The sequence below is a fragment of the Adiantum capillus-veneris genome, chromosome 21 (genome assembly GCF_014529385.1).
Source record: "Adiantum capillus-veneris isolate H3 chromosome 21, ASM1452938v2, whole genome shotgun sequence".
Classification (NCBI taxonomy): domain Eukaryota; kingdom Viridiplantae; phylum Streptophyta; class Polypodiopsida; order Polypodiales; family Pteridaceae; genus Adiantum; species Adiantum capillus-veneris.
The window spans coordinates 104402680-104425528 of NC_140951.1; the positions used below are offsets into that span (position 1 = coordinate 104402680).

The following is a 22849-nucleotide window of genomic DNA, read 5'->3' on the forward strand; positions in this document are numbered from 1 at the left end:
TCTCTCTCTCTCTCTCTCTCTCTCTCTCTCTCTCACTTGATCTCATTCCCTTTCCTCTTCATCATTACTCCCAAGAATCCATCTCTCTTGGATGAAAACTTTGTTATGGTGGTGTGTTGTTTGCGTCCTAGCCGCTGAAGCTAGGTGGTGCCCCCTGTTTGCTTTACCATGACAGGCTCGAGGCGCGCCATTCGGTCCCCGGTGTTTTAGAGGCCGTCGGGGTTCGGGGTTCGCTTTGCTCCCGTCATAAGCTAGTAAGATTTAGAGTCAGTGATGATTAACAAAGTCGCTTTTCCTTTAGTCTAATTGTGACATGCTTATCCTTCTTGTGCTCCAATTTGCTGAGCTTGTTCCTGAGTTTCTCTAAACGGTGGGTTGTCTTCAACTAGCTTACTTGAATCCTGATTCAAAGGTGTACTCCGCGTTGTTGATCCCCCCCCCCCCCCCCCCTGTGAAAGTGTATTCTAACCACCTATTTCATCCTCATCATTAGCATCATCATCAAGTTTCCTCTGGTTTTGATGATCTTGATCCTGATTTTTATCCTCACCATCATCTTCCTCATAATCCTCATCCTGATTTTGTTGATTGTCTAGTGTTGTATGATATTGTCCTGCCTTTTCTCTAAGCTCTGACTGAACTGTCTCAATGAAGGTCTCAAGATCAGACACGTTGAGGGTTAAATCCCCACTCTTGTCCACAATTTGTACCAGACTATGATAGATCTATTTGTGGGATATTTCCTCCTTTGTCACTTGATGTTTCTTAAAAAAATCCCTGTAGTCTGATTTCTTAGTCTCCAAAAGCGTCTGGAAATGATCAGCATCTCTCAGAGCATCCTCTCTTGACTCCTAGATAAGTTTCTGAATCTTCTTTTCCAGGCCTTCCCTCTCTTGTGTATGCTACTATTCCTATATCTACATGGTCAAATTTATAGCTGACCAGGTAGCCTTTTCCTCTCGTAGATTCTTTAGCTCAGCCTAGGCCTACTAAAGTTCCTCTTGAACTTTTGTATTAGCATTGGAGGTAGATGTCTAAGCATCCCATCATTTGACCGATGGCATTCACTATTGTGTTTCAACTAGACTAAATGGCGACTGCACACCCTTGAGTGATGACATCAGGATCGGTCTAATCTGTCTCATAGGCTGTCAACGAAAAGGGATATGGCAAAGCAGCTCTATTCGATTTCTTTATGACTAGCTTTCCCTTCAGGAGTGCTCGCAACCTCTGTAGCCGCCAACATTACCATTAAAAAGTTGCTGGTCTCTGGTATCGATCCATTGCCAGATGCATGGTTGTTTGCTTTAGTTTGGTTGGTTGTTTGTTTCTTTGTTGTATGGACTATTTGATCTATAGGTTTTTTCTTTTCCTACGTACTCTGCACAATAAGGGTATTTATGCCAGTTGGTTTCTGAGTTCTGGATTTGAACCCCTTGATCATTTCTAGTGTTTTGGGCTTCATAGCAGCAGATCTAGTGGTTGTGTTAGTATTAGAGCGTTTCTCCCCAACTAGCTCTTTCCCTTTGCCTGCGTCATTAGAGGGCTTTGTTGGACTTTCCTTTCTATGTGAATCAGCCCTTTGTGATTCAACCCTATCTGAACTTGTTTGATCCTATGTTTACTCATCAAATGAATCCACATTGATTTGTTTTTGCTCTAAAAGCAGCTACTCTATCCCAAATTGTGTGAGTAGTAATAGGTACAGTAGATAAGCTTTCCCAGTAGACAAACTGCCAAACATACTAAGCCTTGAATAGACTCTTGGTGGCCTTGACAGTCTACTAAATGACATTAGTATACCAAAACTATGTGATATTTATATTGCCTTCTGGATTCAAAATCTTAAGGAGTAGCATCACAAATAGCTTTTTTGATAAATATGTGGGGTTATTCTCAAGCTGATGGTCTCAGTGATGAATCTGTACATTGCAGTGTGTTCCAGTGCTACTACTGGAATACCCTAAGCACCATCTTTTCGCTTCTTGCACGCTTAGTCATCTTCCTTCAAATACTGGTTGACTTCCTCAGTTGTTGCTAGTGTGGCTTTCTGAACATTGGGGAGTTTGAAAACATGTTCCGACTCACCAGCAGCCAGCTCAAGCTTATGACCATTAATAACAACAATATTGTTCTCTGCTTTGTAGGAGGAAATTACCTACTATGTGATTTTTCCATCAAAGGCAAGTGCTGTAGCTTCCACGATGACTTCTAAGCCCCACGGTTTGAGAAAAGATTACTCGCTTTTTTGAAATACATACTTTGCTATCTTATTGTGTGGGACCATACCTAATCTCTCCTTAATGCTGTCAATTTTTGCGATCATCTTGTCCAATCTTTCTTGCATGCATTGTGACTTTGCTTTTCTTCCCATGCATGACTCATACAAAGAAGTGTCGGTTTACGATGACTTACTTGTTGTCGTTGTCATAAACAAGTCATTGAAAGAGTGGTGAGGTGTGTCGAGGATGGTGATTGTTGAAGGAGTTTGGCTATGCGGCAAAGAAGCAAGTATCTATAGTCTTGAAGCATTCTCTGCCGGTTGAGAGGCAAGTGGCACTAGGGGTTGCAAGTAAATTGTAGATGGGTGAGTTCATTGCATAGTTATATGTATCCTTGCCATGAATGCTCCACTAGCTGCCCGCCCTTGATGTCGGCGCTTTGCTTGTGATGTGTCAAACATGAATTGGCTTGTCTAATTAATCATTACAGGTGAGATTTGTTCCAAGATTTGGTGCATTTCCCACTTGCAAAACTGGCTGGTGCTATGAATGGGACGGTTGTGTCTAGTTGAACTGGTCGGTTGACTAGAATTTGCATTGATGCTAGAACTATTGACTCTAATTGAAAGGCTAAAATTGGTACTGATGCTGGCTCCTCGATTGGTTTTATAATTGAATTGACATAGAAAAAATCCAGTAGTTCCCCTTAAGTTTCTAGTTTTGGTTCTAGTTCAAATGGAACCTCCTCTATTCTGGAATAATATAACTTAATCTTGGCTCCATTGTATACTCCAAGCAACAGTAAACCCGACAAATCTCTAAGTCTCGTTATCCTGTTTGAGAATACCCAATCTACCTCATAGGGCCATGGCCAAGCTATTTTTAGATTCTGCTTCTTTGGTCCAATTTTGGAATGGTATAGCAATATTAAGTCACCATGCTGTAACTCTCTGACTTTGATTCTATTGTCATGCCAATTCTTCCTTCTTTGTTGCACCACTTTTCATTCCAATAAATCCCTCTACCTAATATCATCCAACTATAGTAGATCATCTAACCATCGCTTTATGTTCTAAGTAAAATCAATCCCATACTCAATTGCCAGTCGTAAACTTGGAATTAAAAATTCCATGGGCACAATTGCTTCGTTCCATAAAACGATTTAAATGGAGTTATTCGTGTGGTGACTTTGTAAACAGTGAAATATGCCCATCATGCTTTATGAAGTTTGGCATCCCACTAATGTGGTTCAATTTGAACAATCTTAGTGAGGATGGTTTTGATGGTTTTATTATTGCTTCAACCTGGCCATTGTATCTGGGATAATATGGCATTGATTTCTTGTGTTTGACTAAAAACATCTCCATGAGGATTTCCATCGTATCATTAATGAAATGAGTGCCCTCATCTGACACTATTTCAATAGGACATCCATATCGGCAAATGATATTCTCATAAATAAATAAATAAGGCAGTAGACCTAGCAGTGTTATATGGAAGTGCTTTAGCCTCCACCCATTTGCTGACATAGGATGTAGCCATAATGATGTACTTGTTCTTTCTGGGAGTTACCTTCTTGAATGGTCCCATGAAGTCAAGTCCCCATTTCATAAAAACACCCAATGGTAGAACTTGAGTCAAAAATGTCATATCAGTTGTTATAGGTCTACCCATTCTTTGGCATATATCGCAGGGCTTGCAAAAATTTATGACATCAACCATCATCGATTGCCACCATAATCCTTCTTGAAGGATTTTCTTATATGTGATATCAACTGAAAAATTGCCGCCTGTGTCACCATTATGTGCCTCAGTGATAACCTACATTCGTCCCTATAATGACACTCATCACCAAAGTACACGATCAATACCCAGCCAATCTATAAAGTGCTCCAGCAATAGTGGTGACCTTTAGACTTAGAATAATCAGTGCCTTTTTCTTGTTTTGAGACCAGTCTTCTGGGAATTTGCCTAGATGAAGGAAATCATATACTTCTTGCCATTCTATATATGACTGTTCTTAACTGTTCTTTGAAATAATTCAATGTCTACTGGTTCATCTCGCAAAAATGTTTTTGAATAGCCTTTAGTGCTTCTAGAAAGAAAATCAGCACCACAATGTGATTTTTCTGGCTTGTGGAAGATCTTGAATTCAAATTCCATTAGGAACATCATCCACCTGATTAACCTTCCTTGTATGATCACTTTATTAATCAGAAACAATAAGGTCTGATAATCAACATAAAAATAAAATAACTTCCCAGTAGATAATGTCGGAATTTGGTTGCAATGAACACCATTCCCAGTGCCTCCTTCTCTATTGTTGAATATCCTTGTTTTGCTGAATTGAATCTGCAAATGGCAAAGTAGACTGGGTAGTCTATCTTTCCATCAAGCCGAGCCATTATAGCCCCCATCACCATTCCTGAAGCATCAACATGTACATGAAAGATAATATCCCAATTGGGTTGGCATCTTGTTGATCGCATCTTTCAAGAATTGGAAACCTCATTCACATTCTTCAGTCCAAATGTATTTATTCCCTATCTTTGTGAGCTCATATAGGGGTAATTATTTGGCTACAAACATATGAACAAATCTTCGATAAAAATTAATGTACCCCAAGAATGAACTCAATTCTGAAACCGTGGTCGATGCTCTGGCTTGCTGAATACTCTTAATCTTATCTTAAGCCATCTCAATACCATTTCTTGAGACAATACGTCCCAATAACTTACCCTTCCAGACCATAAAAATAGACGAATGGATTTAAACAAATCCTCTTCTCCATGCACCTTTCCAAGACCATTTCCAAAAACAGTATATGCATTTCTTCAACGGAAAGGTAGTAGTCGTCCACAAAGATGTCCAAAAATTTATGCAAAAATTCACTGCCATTGCCAAATACAAAAATGCTCCCCATTCAATTATGAATGTCATTTTAGCTATGTCTTTTGGTGCAATCTTCAGTTTATTGTACCCACTATAGCCATCCATGAAGCTATACATCTCGTGGCCTACAATCTCATCTAACATCATATCCGTGAATGGTAATGGGAAGGGATCTTTAACGGTCTATGCGTTCAATTTCATATAATCCATGCATACTCTGAGCTTACCGTTATTTTTTGGAACATCCACTATAGGGAATAAACAGCTGCTTGCCACCTCTGTGATGAACCCACCTTTAAGCAAGTTATCGATTTCCTCCTTGACCTTCTTTGCATAATTATGATTCATATTGTACCTGTGCAATCATGCTAGTCTGGAATCAAATTTCAGTGGTATGCAATGCTGGCACACTTCTAAATCTACTCCCTTTAGATTCGTATGTTCCCAAGCCAATACATCTTTGTATTTTTTGAACAATACCGTGGGATTTTCCTTGATCTCTGGATTCAGATGTTTGTTGATTTTAATCATTCGGGATCTCCTCTAAGCCCAAATTCCATTTATTCTACTTCTTGATCATCTGGAAGCAACCAATTTGGCCCACCTCCCTTTCTCTTGGCCAATGACTCTGCTTCCTTGTCTGTCTGAATACCAATAGCATAGTCATTAAATGGATTGGTGACTTCTAGTAGATCATTCTGAACATCTTGTTGTAGTACTACTGGAATTTCTTCATCAACAGAGCTGAATCATTTACTGAACTAGGTTCTGGTCTTAAGTTAAGCTTTTTTGGTGTAGACTGATTTAGTACTCTACCATCGATCTAGACTGACCTTTCCCCAGTGTCGGTAAATTGTTATGGATATTGGTGGGTTTTTTGTTCATCTTGTTACTTGTCCATGAGTACTACACTAAGGTTGATCTCTGTTAATGTGCGCGTCTATCGCACGTGTCAATGCAAGGGACTTGCTGATACACTGTGTACGAGCCACAAATGGCTCCAAGCACACAACTAAACTAATCTAGCAAGCTCAAGAGAGCAAGGGTGTGTCACTCACCGCCCTACGCTTGTCTTCGTGGAGGATTCCTCGTCACAAAGAAGAAGGAGCCGCCGCTGCGCCGCGCTCAACCGCTTCGCCATCGTCGTGTTGTTCTCGCAATGCTCGATCGCACTCTCTCTCCTTCTCTCTCTCTCTCATGCATACACATACACACACAAGGAGATGAAGAAGAAGAAGATGGAGATGGAGAAAGAGCACTCTTCAATTGCACAAATGAGAGAATGAGTGATTTTTAGGTTTAGGTGACTTTTATATGAGCTTGCCCCATTCACACTTGGGCACCCATACTTAGCCAACTAACCCTTGAATGTTCCTGTTAGAGTGTGCCTCTCCTCGGCGATCACTCTTACCCTTTTCCTATTGGGCCGACAAGCCCGGTACCTGACTCTACCAAATAAATAATACGACGTCTATTGTAGGTGGGTGATAGGAATGTGCGTGAGGGTTAACATGCCCCCCTTCCTGATGTACATTCCGTCCTCGGAATCTATTGAGTTGAAGCTCGTTCATGGAGGTGGAAGAGCCTTTGAGATGAGTGTCCTTAGCCTTCTTTAGTCATTGCAAAATCAAACAACATTGGCACAGTAATTGCATTCTCATATACAATTAAAAACCATATGTAGTCGTAGACAGACAATTTGATTGGTAATATAATTTTAAACCATTTATCAGCAATAAACATTAAATTGCAATAATCAAACGCATAAACAGTTGTAAAGATAAAAAATTAAACAAGTCTAGGGTCACTAATTTAACGGTCAAAAGGCACTAAAGATCGACTATTAATACCATGGGCAAGCTTCTCAATTTTCTCTGGTCAATTAAGTTGTTTAATCGCGAGAGCCAAGTATTTCATGTCCGAGGGCTGACTAGAGGCTATACCTAGAAGACCTTGTAGTTAAGCTACGATAAAAGGAATTGCTCATGAAATGATCGCCTGACTTATTTCCTTTTCTTTGACCCCCCAAAGTCTTTTCATAGTGATTCCATTTTGATGTGTGTGCTTATTTTGTATTCTTTGGGTTTTTTGCTTTTCAAGGAAAAGCACCCACACTGGGAACCTCTAGGGCTCTAGTACCATAGGCGATACATGTGAGTGAAGTACCAAATCAAGCTGAGATTTTCCTTTCCGCTTTAGATTTTACATTGTGGCACTTTGATTTTTATTGTTTGTTCGTTTTTCCATTTTAATTTTGTAACTTTGGAGGGTCATATAACTCTGTTATCCTCCCCAGGCTCATCACATTTGTAAACTCCCTTTATCGTACTTAAGCTAAAGATCAATAGGGACTAAGCCCACTAGAAAGCCTTAGTACATTTCACACTATGCTGCTTAAATCGGATTAAGAACCTAAGTAGCCATTGATTATTAGGAAGGCATTCCCCATGGTATTAAGAGAAGATCTCTAACGCCTAGCTTGGTCAAACTAGCTTAGTCGGACTGCTTGATTTTTAAACTTAGACAAGTGATTATGACAAAAAATTACATTGAATTTAATGTTTGATACCAAGCAAATGTGCTGAATATTATGCTATCAATTACAATTAAAGCATACAAACATGGATGCAAAAAAGATAAGGGGCAATGCTAATGGACAAGAAACACCTGTTTGTGTTGATGATCGCGCTTGATTTGAAGAGTGAACGAGAGAAAGATCCCATGAAGGTCCAAATCGTAACAACAGCAACACATTCCTATACACAATAGGAAACACAAAGAATACCTCTAGGAGGAACATCAGTGGGAAGAAAGAACTTTGCTAATCACTAAACTCTAAAATAGAAACACTCCTATCGTATTAATCCTACCTACCCTCCATCACTCGAGTGATGAGGATCAAAGGTGTTTGATGACATAGGTTTCTATTTCAGTGTACCGGATGTGAATGTGTAGGTCTGGGTCAATGTTTTGACTTTTATTGTGCACACTCATTTGCTAATTGCTCTTGTTCTTTACTATTTTTGTTTTTTTGTGAAAATAAGGCTTTATATATACATTCCCTAATATTGGGAGATTGAGAGGTCAGGGAGGAAGGTTGAGAGGGGAGTGAGTGAATGATGACTGTCAGCAAACACTCCCCCTTCCTTGGGTAGATCATACCATTTGAAATGTGCTCGTCACCCTTTGAAACCAATTATTCCAGTTGGTACTAGGTGAGGATTTTTGCCAGTAGTTTTCTATTACCTTAGGTGCCTCGTCAAGTTACAAGGGTGGTAAGGTACTCTCCCAGGATTGAACTTAAAGTGGTTCATCAGGTGATTCTTGAACACTGGGAGGTGTGGATTCCTTTTTAGTTTCATGGAGGTCCACTAATGTAGGTGGAGGTTGTGGAGAAGCTTTTACCTCTATGGATGCGTTACAGGAGGAGTTAGAAGCTTCATGGGACTCCCCCCTTCCTGAGCTAGATGGAACAAATCGTTCTTTCTTCGGTACCCAAACTAGCTCTGGAGCGGGTGTATAGCATTCTGTGATTTTTTTCTTTCCGCGATTGTTGATTCATTTTGGAGCTACGGGATTGGGCTCACGTGGGTTAGGTGACAAGTAAGAACACAATCTACGTTTTGGCACCCAAATTTGATCATTTCCTTGATAGTAGCCTTGCGCTTCCAATAGTCGTTTAGGAATCCACCGCCACGTTTCCTAACATTTCTTGGAGCGAGTGGGACGTTTCTTACAAGGCTTCTATTTTTTAGCACTAGCTATGGTCGCTAAAGAAGATTTGGGGACCCACTTGTATGTTTTCTTTGTTATATTAGGATGAGTCTTGTCAGAAGCTATATGCATTGCTTCTAGTATATTTAAGGGTACGAGTGGTGGCATTTCATCCCCCTCAAGTGTTACCCAGGTCGTTCCCTTGTTTCCCCAAGTGTCTATGGTTGCTGCTAGGTGGACCCAATCCACATTGTCCGACTCAGTCATCCCAGGTAGTACATTATATAAGGAGAATCTTCCCCAACATCAGTGTCCGCTTTACACGTGTAACAATACTGCAATAGGGCCGAGTGAACCGTGGTGTCAGATCTATGATCAATTATAACCTGTTTCCTAGAGGATGTGCTCGACTAGTTACAATGTCCACTCGAATGACATAATCTTGGAGCTGCAAGTAGACATGGTGTTTAGACCAGTCATGCACCATTTTTTCTTCCCTCATGAAAGGACGTCCTGAGATCATCTCAGATGCCATAGTGTGCTTGGAGAAATCCGTAACAATGAAGGTAATTCTTATTTTATGTCCGAAGACCTTGATCTTGAGATCTTCTAGCATCCCAATAGGTTTAACAATAGACCCATTGGCCATCTTCACTACTATGGTTGTGGTTGCAAGGTGACGTCTTTCCATAGTTTCCCAGCAATTTTTAGTCACAATGCTAACCCCAGTGCCACCATCAAGGATTCCCTTCACAATTAATCCGTTAGTAGTGATTGGTATGGTCGCATTGGATTCATCACCCTCAAAGTATTGTCCCAAATTGTTAACAGGTATTTCTATAACAAGGTTCTCATCTAGGTTGGGTTGTGGATCTAAGTGTTCCTCCTCTATTGGGATCTCCCCAACTCCATCCATCTATTCAAATTGTGGTAGCCCAAACTTCAGTTCTCCATTGAGGAAAGCTCGAAGAGCTGAGACTAGCTCAGGGTCTTTATATAGTTTGGACATGATGGTGGTTCTAACTTTTAAAGACATGAAATCCATCAATATGGTAATGTTTAACAGCACCTTTTGGGCTTCAATCCCTTGATGTGGGGAAGATGGGATCTCCATTTCTTCGATCGGGTCAGGTAGTCCCTCTATAAATATTCTTTCCATGAAGAAGCGAGTACGTCCACTTTCCCATGACTTTAAGTCACTTTCTTCTTGGATGACACTAGGTATGGCTAAGGGTCTATGGACTTGGTGAGGTTGGTGCGTAGGGAACACTGTGTCTGTAATCTAGATCTGCCTAGATATTGGTTCTAGATCCCTTTGGGTATCTTCTACCAAGCTCCTTAATTTCTTGGCTTGCTCAATCTCCTCAATAGGGTTTGGATAAGTTCCTATCTTCTTCTTGGATCTTGGCCATTGTGTCTCATGAAGATCTTCCTTGTTGGTTTCTATCTTAGTGGTCGTTTTGATCTCCATGGTTTCACTTGAATCAGAATCCTCTTCAGTGTCGTTCATATATATGGGGTCGTCACCAGTCCCTATGTTGGTCTTTGAACTGGGATTTGACTTCGCTACTTTTTGTGATCTTTTCCTTCGTGTTTTTTTCTTTTTTTGAGATTGGGCAATTGATGCCGTGTCTCTTTTCTCAAGAATATAATTTTGTTTTTGGAGCATCGATCGTGTGAGTAAGTTTAGTGGTACCACAGGTGTACTTTGTGATGGCTCCTCGCTAACCTCAATCAAGTTTAATGTCGTGATCTTCAGTGCATTTGGATTATTTGGACATTGGGCAATCGAATGATCTATGCCACATCGATTACACATTAGTATCGGCATTGTAGACGTGCTCACTTGGTTGGTTTGAATTAGTGTGTCGTTCTTTTGTAGCCTAATAGGACACTCGGCCACACCATGTGGACTTCCACACTCATAGCATTGAAGAGGTGGTCTCTTAGCAATGTAATTGATATTTTGGCCTCTTGCAGCAAGAGTAGCTACTTGATAAACAGGTTTGACTTGTCCCCAATAGTCCTCCATGTAGTATTGTGGACTTTCTTCAAGCGCATCCATCCCATAGGCAATATTAGGGTTTATATCTTCCTCACAGCCTTCCAAACAAGCAAAGGATAACTCACAACCCACTTGATTCACATAAGTGATTCTTGGATGTGGTGGTTGCGGTCCTAGCACCGGAGGTGGTAAGGGTGTTGTTTGAACAACATTTTGGGCCGTAGGGACCATGTGTTGTAACGTTTGTTCAAGAGGTGGGGCCGCATCAATGCAGGCACTCCAGGTGTGTCTGTCCATGCTAAGGTTGGTCTATTTGCCATCGCGCGCTGTCAGGAGTTTTTTGGAGCAAGGGATTGCGCATATGTACATACACATGCATGGTGCATCGAATAAAGGATTGCCCATTTTCCAGAGCCAAGTGTTATGTGGGACCCACGTGTGTACAGGTAGGACAACATGTACATAGTGCATCGATTTTCACTATCACCAGTACCAGTGTGTTTTTTCTATAATAATGAGGAGTTGGTAGCGCGTAAAACTTCTCGAGGAATCTATCCGCAGGCCGACGACATGAGGTAAGCAGGTGCGTCAGATGGCATCTAGTGGCGTCAGGAGGCCGAATGGGGTCAATATATGCACGTGGGTAAGTACGGACACAACGTGGGTGTTTTCTTGTGATAATTATGCAGAGAGGTCATCATGAGGATCATTTTTTGGGGCCACTTCACGTGGTGGCGGGATGCATTATTGAAAAAAGTTGAGTGCTAGGTGTGAGGATGATGCAAAAAGGTGACAACTATGCACTGCGAGGTCAGTTTTTGGCCTGTTTGGGGTCCGTTTGAGGTCAACTAAAAGGCCAAGGGTTCCCAAGTAATAAAGCTAAGTGTGGGAACTGAAAAAACAGAGAGAAGATCAGAAAAAACGTGGACAAGAGAGGAGGAACAGCCACAACTGCGTTTTTGCTCCTTTTGGAGCTTGTTTTGGTCGTAAACTTCTCATCCGAGGTCGGATTTGAGCACTTTGACATTGTAGACTGCGGTTTTGGGCCGTTCCGGACGCGATGGTGCTGTCCATTTTGCCAAATTACTCACTCTTTTTCTGCTTTTTTTCTGTGTAATCTTCTCTGGTGAGTGAAGCCTCTGCTTAACTTTGTGGTTGTATCTGGTGTATTTCTTAAATACTGTGTAAACTATTTGCCCCATTGGTGTTGGCCCAAGCTCATTTATATCTAAACATAAAAAATTCTAGCTTTTGGGTGTGTGTGCATGCGCGCGTCTCTGTGTTGAGTGGGCAAGTGGGAAGTCTCTCTCCTCTCACTCCATTGGTGTGTTCCCTGTCTCGGCCAAGTGGATTGTGTAAGCCGAGTGGTGCCCCATAGTGTGTGTGTATATCATTCCAAGAGTGTGTGTCGGTTCAGTATAGAGGCGTTCTGTGTGTTTCCATCCCACTCACATTCTTTTGGCGCCCCCACGGAGGATCTTCTTCGAGTACCTTCTGCTTCGAGCTTCAAGCTTCGAGATTCGGGATTCGGGTTGCAGACTACAGGTTACAGGTTACAGGGACAGGTAAAGGTACAGGTGATTCACACAGGTACAGGTAGCTGGAGTACAGCGATATACTAGCAGTGGTTTCACTTGCAGTTGTTGTGGGTATGCATCACTTGGCGCCTCTTTGAGCGCATTGTCTGTTGGATGGTACGTTACTTGTGGAAACTGCCATTGTACGCCTTTGTGGAGCCATATTTGGTTTTATTTGGCAGTCCCAGCCATTTGTGAGACTTGGTCTGGAAGATAGTCATTTATGAGACTTGACTATACGCGATTTGCATAAGCCATCGTGTGAGGGTCAATAGCGTGAGGTTTTATTGATCTGGGGGATTCTCAAATGTGGAAATCCTTTCGGTGATACAGGTAGCTGGAGCACCCTTTTTGTGACCTCGCCATAGGCTATGTACTAGTGATTCCTAATTGATGCTCGGGTTCTATTGTTGGCAGTTTATGCATACATATACAGTCTATATTTTGGGTTCACACTGCTCTACTTCTAGGGAAACTCTGTCAAAATTTTTCCAAGTTATGATGGATGGTTTTTTGGTCTTTTGAGCCATTTATGCTATTATGCAGCTGAAATTTTGGCAAAATTAGAGGATAAGACAGGTGTGCTTTCTTGGAAGCTACATGGATGGCTTTTAATGGATAATCACAACAGACCTTAGTTCACTCCTTTTCATTTAACTCAGAGAATCTAGATAAATGTTCATGTATCCAGGAAGATTTTTTTCCAGTAGCGCATAGTCTTTATGTTCAGGCCAAGAAGATTAAGAGAGATCCTGGAATGTCCTTTGCCTATTGTAATTCCGATGATTAACTATGAAAACTCATTTGATGTGCATGTGTTTGTCCTTATCTAAAGTTGAGCTCCATTGATGTTTCTGGGAATTGAGTCAGTCAAAAGTTTTGGGTTCTTGCACTTGTGTTTGAAGGGGTTTTCAAAGCGTCGTAGCTTGGGTAGCCATGGCTTTCTCTTATCCAGAATTTCATGGAAGAAGTGATGAAGATGTGAAAGACTTTTTAGAAAAGATGGAGGTTGCGTGCATTAGCAACCAGATCCATGACCTAGCACAGATGTAACGTCTTCTCCAGATTTGTTTGAAGAGTGATGCACGAGTTTGGTCCAAAGCATTTGAAGAGGAGTTGCGTGTGGCTGATCCACCTGTAAGATTGAGTTGGGATAATCTACGACATGGGTTGGAAGTGGAGTTTGTGAAGATAGAAGATCCTGACAAGGTGTGGCAAGAAGTACAAGGTTTAGTGCAAAAGGAAGGTGAGCCAGTAGATGCGTACATACGTAAGTTCTCATTGGCATGGGAGCGGATGTGCAAGGCCTTAGCACCACAGGTACCTCCACCTGACATGATGAAGAAGGACATATTCTTGGCTGGTCTTTGGGAGAATATACGTTGGAGAGTGGAGCTAAAGAAGCCTAGGACATATGAAGATGCATTGGAGGTGGCAAGGAACAAAGAGTGGAAGTTGAGAAAAATGAGCCAGTTAGGGGTGGAGTCTTTGCCCATGAGGTCTGAATTTCAGCCTATTGACTCTTTGCAAGGTCGCATGCCAGTGGTTCATCATGAACCAGTGGTTCCTGTTACTCGTCAGGTTATGCCATCAGTGGTCACTACAGCAGTGCAAGATGATGGGCTAAGGCAAGACATGAGGCAAGTGGTAGATTTAATGAAGAATCTCAGCCTAAACATGCTAGGTCAAGTGGGAAATAATCGAGGTCGAGGGAGGTTTGCAAATCAGCCAGGAGGTGAAGAAAGACCTAGGAATGGTGTTGGACAAAGAAATGGTAGGTTCTGGAGACAGACGCCCACATGTTATAATTGTGGAGAGTTGGGCCACATCAGCCCGCAATGTGATAAGCCACCAAGGATGGGGGGAGACATGTATCCATTGCCAAAGCAGGTGCTAACTAGGTCCAATGATTATGGCATCGAAATTAAGGGAGATGAAGGAACCAGTGGATTAACCCAAGAGGAAAAGGGAAAGACAAAAGTACTAAGTGTAGTCACCTTGGAGAAGGCATCAAAGCTAGAGGAACATTAGTAATGCCTATTGGGAAGAGGACCACAGGGGACAAGGAAGGAAGAAGTGTCCCAAGTCCTAGTAAGAAGAAGGAAAAGAGCCATGAAGGCGAGGATGTCAAGGCCAAGAGGAAAAGGAGGGCTCGTCGCGCAAGTTTCATGTTTCAGATTTTCCACTAGGGGATGGGCAATTAAGCTATGACTTGAAGGAGGATTTGACAAGCATGAAGGCAGATGTCACTTTTGGGCAGCTCATAGAGATGGTGCCTAAGCTAAGGCGACAGTGGAAGAGGATGGTTAACCCAATGGAGAAAGAGCCAGAGAGAGGTTCAGTGAAGGTGTTGGCGATGGATGAGCTACCAGACATTTGCCCAATAGTAGATGTGTGGCATAAAAGAAAAAATTTAAGACAAAGTTATGTGGATGGTGGAGCCCAAATATGTGTCATAGCACACTCATGCGTTGAGAAGATGGGTCTTACAGTGACTGGGGTGTCAGGCTTCCGGATCAGATTGGCAAACCATCAAAAAGTAAAATGTTTGGGTGTTTTAAAGAGCTTAGAAGTGGAAGCATATGATGCAAAGGCAGTGGTTGATTTTCATGTGATGCCAACGGGGTTGGGAGCATATCCTACTATATTGGGCAAACCATGGTTACGTGCAGTGGGAGTTGTTCAAGATTGGCGAAGTGGTACGATTAGCCTCTATGGAAAGACAGGTGCCAAGAAACTATATAATATGGACACAAGGAAACGATTGGAGGATCTCTATGAAGATGAGGATGAGTCTAGTGATGAAGACTATTCAACAATGTCTAATGAGGATAGTGATAGTACTACCAGCAGTGATGAGGATGCTGATGTTGCATTTATTTTGATGGACAAAGAAATCCAGGAGTCTGGTTTAGTCGCATTTGCAAATGAGATTGAAGATGAAGGTGAAGGGACTTATGAAGTGATTGAAGGGCTGATGCAAATCAAGGTTGAATTGTCGAAGAAGCAAGAATTGATGACACAAATGATCAGTGGAGACCTCTCAGCTATGGAGCAGGAGATATATTTGCACACGCAGGTCTATGCCAAAGTAATTGATGGTTTTCTTGATGCAAAGTTGATATATGGCATCTCTACGAGTTTTCCTTGGGAACCAGGTGGAAGCTTGATTAAGCTCTTGATGCAAGGAATGCCAAGTGTTTTTGTGTGGGATCTAGGTGGAATGAGCATCTACTAGTGTTGCTACTGCTGAGCATGAATGCTCTAGCAGGCTAGGGGATGGGCAAATTATGTCAGGAGTTTTTTGGAGCAAGGGATTGCACATATATACACACATATACATGGTGCATCGAATAAAGGATTTCCCATTTTCCAGAGCCAGGTGGTTATGTGGGGCCCACGTGTGTACAGGTAGGACAACATGTACATAGTGCACTATCACCAGTACCAGTGTGTTTTTTCTATAATAATGAGGATTTGGTAGCGCGTAAAACTTCTCGAGGAAGCTATCCGCGGGCCGACGACATGAGGTAAGCAGGTGCGTCAGATGGCATCTAGTGGCGTCAGGAGGTCGAATGGGGTCAATACATGCACGTGGATAAGTACGGACACAACGTGGGTGTTTTTTTGTGATAATTATGCAGAGAGGTCATCATGAGGACCATTTTTTGGGGCCACTTCATGTGGTGGCGGGATGCATTATTGAAAAAAGCTGAGTGCCAAGTGTGAGGATGATGCAAAAAGGTGACAACTATGCACTGCGAGGTCAGTCTTTGGCATGTTCGGGGTCCGTTTGAGGTCAACTAAAAGGCCAAGGGTGCCCAAGTAATAAAGCTAAGTGTGGGAACTGAAAAAACAGAGAGAAGATCAGAAAAAATGTGGACAAGAGAGGAGGAACAGCCGCAACGTCGTTTTGCTCCTTTTGGAGCCTGTTTTGGTCGTAAACTTCTCATCCGAGGTCGGATTTGAGCACTTTGACATTGTAGACTGGGGTTTTGGGCCGTTCCGGACGCGGTGGTACTGTCTATTTTGCCAAATTCCTCACTCTTTTTCTGCTATTTTTCTGTGTAATCTTCTCCGGTGAGTGAAGCCTCTGCTTAACTTTGTGGTTGTATCTGGTGTATTTCTTAAATACTGTGTAAACTATTTGCCCCATTGGTGTTGGCCCAATTTCATTTGTATCTCAACATAAAAAATTCTCCTCTTTTGAGCTGAGTTTTTGGGTATGTGTGTGCGCGTGTCTCTGTGTTGAGTGGGCAAGTGGGAAGTCTCTCTCCTCTCACTCCATTGGTGTGTTCCCTGTCTCGGCCAAGTGGATTGTGTAAGACGAGTGGTGCCCCATAGTGTGTGTGTGTGTATATCATTCCAAGAGTGTGTATCGGGTCAGTATAGAGGCGTTCTGTGTGTTTCCATCCCGCTCACAGCGCTTAAATACTATGCAATCCTTAGCTTGATGACCATACCTCCCACCACAGGCATTGCAATCCCCATTGAATTTTACTCTAAAAGTAGGGCATTCACTGGTACTATGTGGCCCATAGCATACCGAGCACCATTTTCGCTCCCTTCTTGGATACATATGATTGTTTTGTGGAGCACGATTGTCTCTAATACTCTCTTGAATGGCCTTGGTGAGATCTGCTAAAGTCATCTCAGATATCTTTGGATCCTTAGCAAAAGGCTTTAGGGTCATTGGTTGATGTCCCGATGGTTGCGAGCTAATAGATTTAGGCTCAACAGACACTCTTTCTCCTTGAATCATTAAATTGTCCTCCAGTTGGATCGCATGGGTGGTGACTGCTTCCCAAGTGGTGATACCTCTAATGACTAGGCCATTGTAGATATCCTCATGTCGTAATCCCCTAATGAATCTATCAAGCAATTGATTATTATTGAAGTGTTCATTTGGATTAAAACTAGAATTTAAATGCTTCAAGCGACTGATAAAGTCTCTCACCGACTCTCCTTCCTCTCGTTGGGCTTTCTGGAGCTAAGAGGATACACCCCAAAGCACTCCCTCTCGTATGTATTCTTTTAAGAACAATCTCCTAAGAGTAGGGTAATTTGTTTTTTCTTCCACCCTTAGGGTTCTATACCAATCCCAAGCCTTTCCACTTAAGGTTAGACTTAAAGCATTACTCTTATGCAGGTCATTGTGTTCTCCTAGAGAATCTCATATTTGTTCAAACACTTCGATATGCTTTCTTACATCCCTGTCTCCAATAAATTTTTGTGTGAGCTTGGCTATTTGTATTGCCTTACTTCTAAGTTCTCTATCAGGCGTGTTACGCATATTCTCAGTAATAGATCGACCGATAGCTTGAGCAAATATTGCCAAGTCACCTAAGTGAGCAGGAACCGTGGGTGGGGTGCTCCAGAGACTACATGTGGAGTAGGTATTGGCATTGGGCTTGGCGTATAGGAAGCCCTTGGATTCCACATTTGGTACGGTGTTGTGCCATGTGGCGGTCCAAAGTTCATATGTGTGGCCCTAGGCATAACAGATGTTGGATGTGACATGCTAATGCTAGCCGGTATGGTCCCATGGAAATAAGAACTTGGGTGTTGTGGTTGTGGAGCATAGGTAGTTGAAACAATGGGACTGGTAGGAACTACATGAGTACGAGGACCCATAGGTGTATACGATTGGTACACACTTGTAAGTAATGTTGTAGGCATTGAGCTACCATGTAGTGGTGCTTTACTAACAAATGAGGTCCATGGCATGTTTCTTGGCATGCCCATCATTGGGGTAGGCATGGTAGCCGTGGTGTCATCAAGGAAAAGATGAGCTAAACTTGGAAAAGTAAAGCTATCACTTGTGGGCTCAGAATGCATTGAGACCCCTTGCGAAACAACATATGGGGGATACATCAGACTTACCGAGGGAGTCTCCATTTTCTTAAGATTGGTTGTTTAGCCTTCCCTATATCCAAGAATCTCATGAGACCTGTTGAAGGCATGTAGATCCCCTTGTTCTGTCTCTCTAGCTCAATAACCCTATGGACGACCTCACAAATTCTTTGTTATTGATCCTCCATACTAGTAGCATCCGTTGTGGATTGTAGGGCATCTAACCAACCCACGTGATAGGTGTGACATGTGTATAGTTCAGTCAGAGTTTTTGTTTGTAGTTAGTACTCCCAGTTCTCATTTAGGAACGCTCAGTGTCTTTTGAACTAGATGCAATGTGGCTCTCTATGGGTTGACCCTTAGTGGTCGGTAATTCAAGAGCACTCAATTGCTCTCCTAGCAAAGATATTGACATAGGGGCTTTAGCTTTTAACTCTCTTCATTGCTCCGCCTTGCGTAAGCTCTCAATTTCCTTTTCCCTAGCCGCGATGATATACCGTTCAACTTCTTGTACCTCGGCAAGGCTTCTACCATCAAGTAATATAACCTCAGAGGGAAATAGCTCTAAAGAGTCAGGGGGTGCAGTGAATGGAGTTTTCACGTGCACACTCTCTAAGAGCATAGGGTCTACGTTGGTCATGAATGAAAAATTTACTTCACCACCCCCCTCATTTACATCGTTAGCTCCATGTTCGGAGCGAGTGGCTCTACTAAAGGTTTTCTTCAAGCGGCTAAGCATGCTTGACCCGGACTGTTGACCCATGGCATGCATGTCTACCATGCATGTCATGGCTTCATGAGCTATTGGGATTAGGCATTGGGAAACCCTCCATGACGTCGTAGTCAGAAGAAGAGTCACTAGCTGCTATGTTTGGGTCTTGGTTTGTACTACCTTGGGTCCCCGCCGAGGGCCCGGAACCTAAGGTAGATGGATATTGAGAACTCGCGTAAGTCGAAATGCTCTCTAGTTGCTCTACCTCTAGCGCATGACCAGAGCGCAGATGCATGTGCCTTTGGCACCCTACAAGCGTCGGCGAATAACCTCGAAGGTTAACCGCTTACTTTTTTAGGCATCTGTTTTCACTCGTTTTTTGATGTTTTTTAATGATCGGTTTTGGATTAGAGCGTGTGATAGCTCGAAACGAGTGTATCGCTTAGGGGATCATGGTGTGCTTTACATCACAACATTCAATTACCCAAAGCTCCGTTGGTCCTCAAAAAGGTCGATTTTTACCTACGTGTGAGGCTAAAATACGTAATTTCAAAGGGGACAGAGGCCTGAGCCTGAGCGTGGACTTGAGCTTGGGTCTTGAGCACACACACATCTAACCTACCTACTTACAACTAATATAGCTATTGTTACACACTAACACACTACTATAACAACTCATTAGCTAACAGGACTACTTACTGTACTTTACACAGAACTAACATTATGAATCTACTACCTTAATTCTAACACCTTATCACAGAGAAAACACAGTACCTTTCAACACCTTATTAACAAAACAATACACAGCAGCAAAACAAACTCAAGACCTTTCCTTCTCTACCTTTCCTACATTTCAAAATGCACCACAAAGTAGCATAGAGTGCTACTCGAGCTTAATGCAGGGCATTCCCCGGCAACGACGCCAAAAATGTGCGCGTATGTCGCACGTTGGAAAGGGGAAAATGAGAAAACCACCAGCACACTAATTGAATGCCTCTCTATAGCCCACTTATCTCACAGCACCCCTATCCCCTATCTAACATACACACAAAGATCCGATCTACTAACAATTGTTATCCGTGCTCAAACCCGACAACCCTTATTGTATACACCCGATCACAAAGCACGCAATTACCTCGACCTTTAACCCTTGACAACACCATATAATCTCATATAAGTAATGCCGACATTCACAGACACCCCAAAAGTATGCATATACCTAATAACCCAATAGGCAATCATAACATCAAGCCTCAACCCTTCAAAGAGCACTCCCATCCAAAAGAAACTAATCCGGACCCATTCGACATCTCAAGATCACTGGCCGACTTAAGTTTGTCCACAAGCTTGCATATACCACAACCATATACGGAGAGTCTACTCACTCAACTCACACCAGAAGCCTGTATATGCGTGATATACAATAGGACACAAAAATGAGAGAGAAAGATGACACTGTTTTGAGACAAGATTGGACTAATATCAAGGCCAAATGTTTTGAAACGGGGTATACACTGACGGGACTTCAAATGATACTTTAGATATGTTCATAACCTTCTTTCAATGCTCTTTTGAACGTTGTGTGCTGTTTTTTCAAACCTCGATTCCCTTGTCAGCACTCCACTCTCTCTCTCTCTCTCTCTCTCTCTCTCTTTCTTGCGTCTTTGTTCACCCCACTCGAAGCCCGCTTGACATGCGGCCAATAATGAGCAGATCCTTCCCTTGTAACATCCCAATAGCCTTCTCCTCTTGACATAGGTGATGGTACCACGCCTAGGCACTTGGGGACTCTGCTGATCTCATGCCGCTCCAATCCTTGGCAACACCCAACTCTCGGCATCGGCAGAACCCGTTTCTCCTTGACGCTCACAAACGGCTCTACCTTGCATTGCCACAGGCTAGTGTACCTTCTTTGCAACCTTCTGCAACAACGGATCATCACCCCCTTGGTTGCCCTCAGCCCCTTGCCTTCCTTGTAGCCACCTGCGGCTCCTCAGATCTTGGCCCTACAGCAGCCCTCGCCACCCTTCATGCTTGGAGACGCCCTCCTCCTCCCACACGCCTTGGCGGCCCTGGTATGGTGGCTCCTCCTGTAGCAGCTCTCCTGCATCCCCACTGATCCTTGCTTGCAACAGGCTGCCCTCCCATGCAGCTCGGCCCCCGAGCCCCTCTCCCTTCTCAGGCCAATAGCAAGGTTCCCTTTCTGTAGCTCTTGACTCTCCCCAGCTACCCTTGACGGCTCTCAGCTCATGGCCCTCATCACCCTTGCCGTAGGCGGCCTTTAGCTCCTGTACACCCCGTGGCACCCTTCTTTTTCCTCTGAACTGCCTCCCTCAGAGCTCTCATGCAGCTTTTTGGCGAGCCTCCTCGTGCCATCCATCTGTCCTCGTATGCCTTCGAGCACTCCAGACGTGGTGCCGCCACTCTCTTGCATACCAATAGTCAGCTCGTTTTATATATATATATATATATATTCATTGAGCCTTTAAAAAATCCTCCCTTGGTGCTCCTTCACACGCGTGCTTTGTTTCTTTTGAAGCCCCTTGTGTCGATGTCCAGCTCGAGTGCAATCCACATAAAACTTGAGCAAAGACAAGGCCGCGCATCTACAATAGACAATTTCTCCATGTGGTATAGCCTTGCCTAATAGACCCAAATTCGAAGCTGTACGAAACACCAAAAAGTCCGACACTTCGAGCCTTCTAAACTCCCCCGATCGGTAGTGCTAAAATTTGCCCTGACCTTCTAACAACCACATTTAACATACACATCCTAGCAATGCTTGCCATATCTAGGCCCATCAAACAGTTGGCCAATCACTGTACCACCCACTTGGTATCTTCCATGTACTTGCTTCAGGCTTTCTCAATGGTCGACAATGTTTGGCTACACCATCATTGTCCACCCCCCGTTGAGCATTCATGCTCAACCACAGTATTATTTAGGTAAAATAGGTATTTATAGAGAGAATGATATAACATAGATATATAGATCACAGAAGGAATAGTGGCTATATAGATAGGATAGATATAGAGAGAAGAGTGTATGTTGTATCATCCACCAGGATCAACTGGAAAGCTCAAGGCTTCCCCAAGCATGGTGTATAGTCCACCTGGATCAAACGTAAGGCATTGGCTGTGGCCATCCACCTGTAGAGCATGTATATCCAAGCCGTCCTTTGCACTTGTAGGCCAATAGACAGGCCACCCTAACAGCTCTTCATAGCATGGAGCTTTGTCACCCTGCATCCACAAGCCTTCGTGCCAACCATAAGAATACTTTCGACCACTTGAAGGATTGGTACCATAAGCAACTATCATGTCACTTTCTAGAGAACTCTCCATATCATCACCTTTATCATATGAGCAGTGAAACCTGCATAGTACACCTTGCAAAGCAACCTGGAACAATATAGCTATCAATAGCATAGCATAAAGTAGCCAAACCCTACCATTTGCCTCCACCTGCTGCATAGCCAAGCAAACCTAATGCCTTTGCAAACCTGTATCCAAACCCTCTGTAAACGGCTCCAAGGCCACCTTTTCATACCCAAGAGTATGACTAGCTCGAGTTTCAACCTGTCCTTTAAATACCTCATCACCTGCAAGGTTGGCGGCACCTTCCTCTTTGCATGGATCCTCACTCTCATAGGCTGCACCTATACCAGTTTCCATAGAGTCATCTGTCGGAGCTATCTCTCCATAGCTACACACAAACTCCGAAACTTCAAAGTGCACCTCGACATGCCCATCAAGGCAAAGTTGCCCCATCCCCTGCATATACAAATCAACTTGACCTACCACTGCTTCTACTCCTAGCTCCTACAATTCATCCTCAACAACCTGCTCTTTAATTAAGTCGGATGCACAATCAA

General features: G+C 42.9%; 1 protein-coding gene across 1 annotated transcript; it reads right to left on the reverse strand.

The window, feature by feature from the left end:
* Positions 1 to 21623: 21623 nt before the first annotated feature.
* On the reverse strand, positions 21624 to 22456 carry LOC147431465 (uncharacterized). The gene has a single exon (XM_086494062.1). It carries the CDS (start codon positions 22446 to 22448, stop codon positions 22029 to 22031), a length of 420 nt encoding a protein of 139 aa, XP_086350188.1. The 5' UTR covers positions 22449 to 22456; the 3' UTR covers positions 21624 to 22028.
* Between the last annotated feature and the right edge of the window lie 393 nt (positions 22457 to 22849).

Bases quoted from the DNA above. Each gene is read 5' to 3' on its own strand.
- LOC147431465 (XM_086494062.1), bottom strand. From the start codon at position 22,448: ATGCAGCAGGTGGAGGCAAATGGTAGGGTTTGGCTACTTTATGCTATG.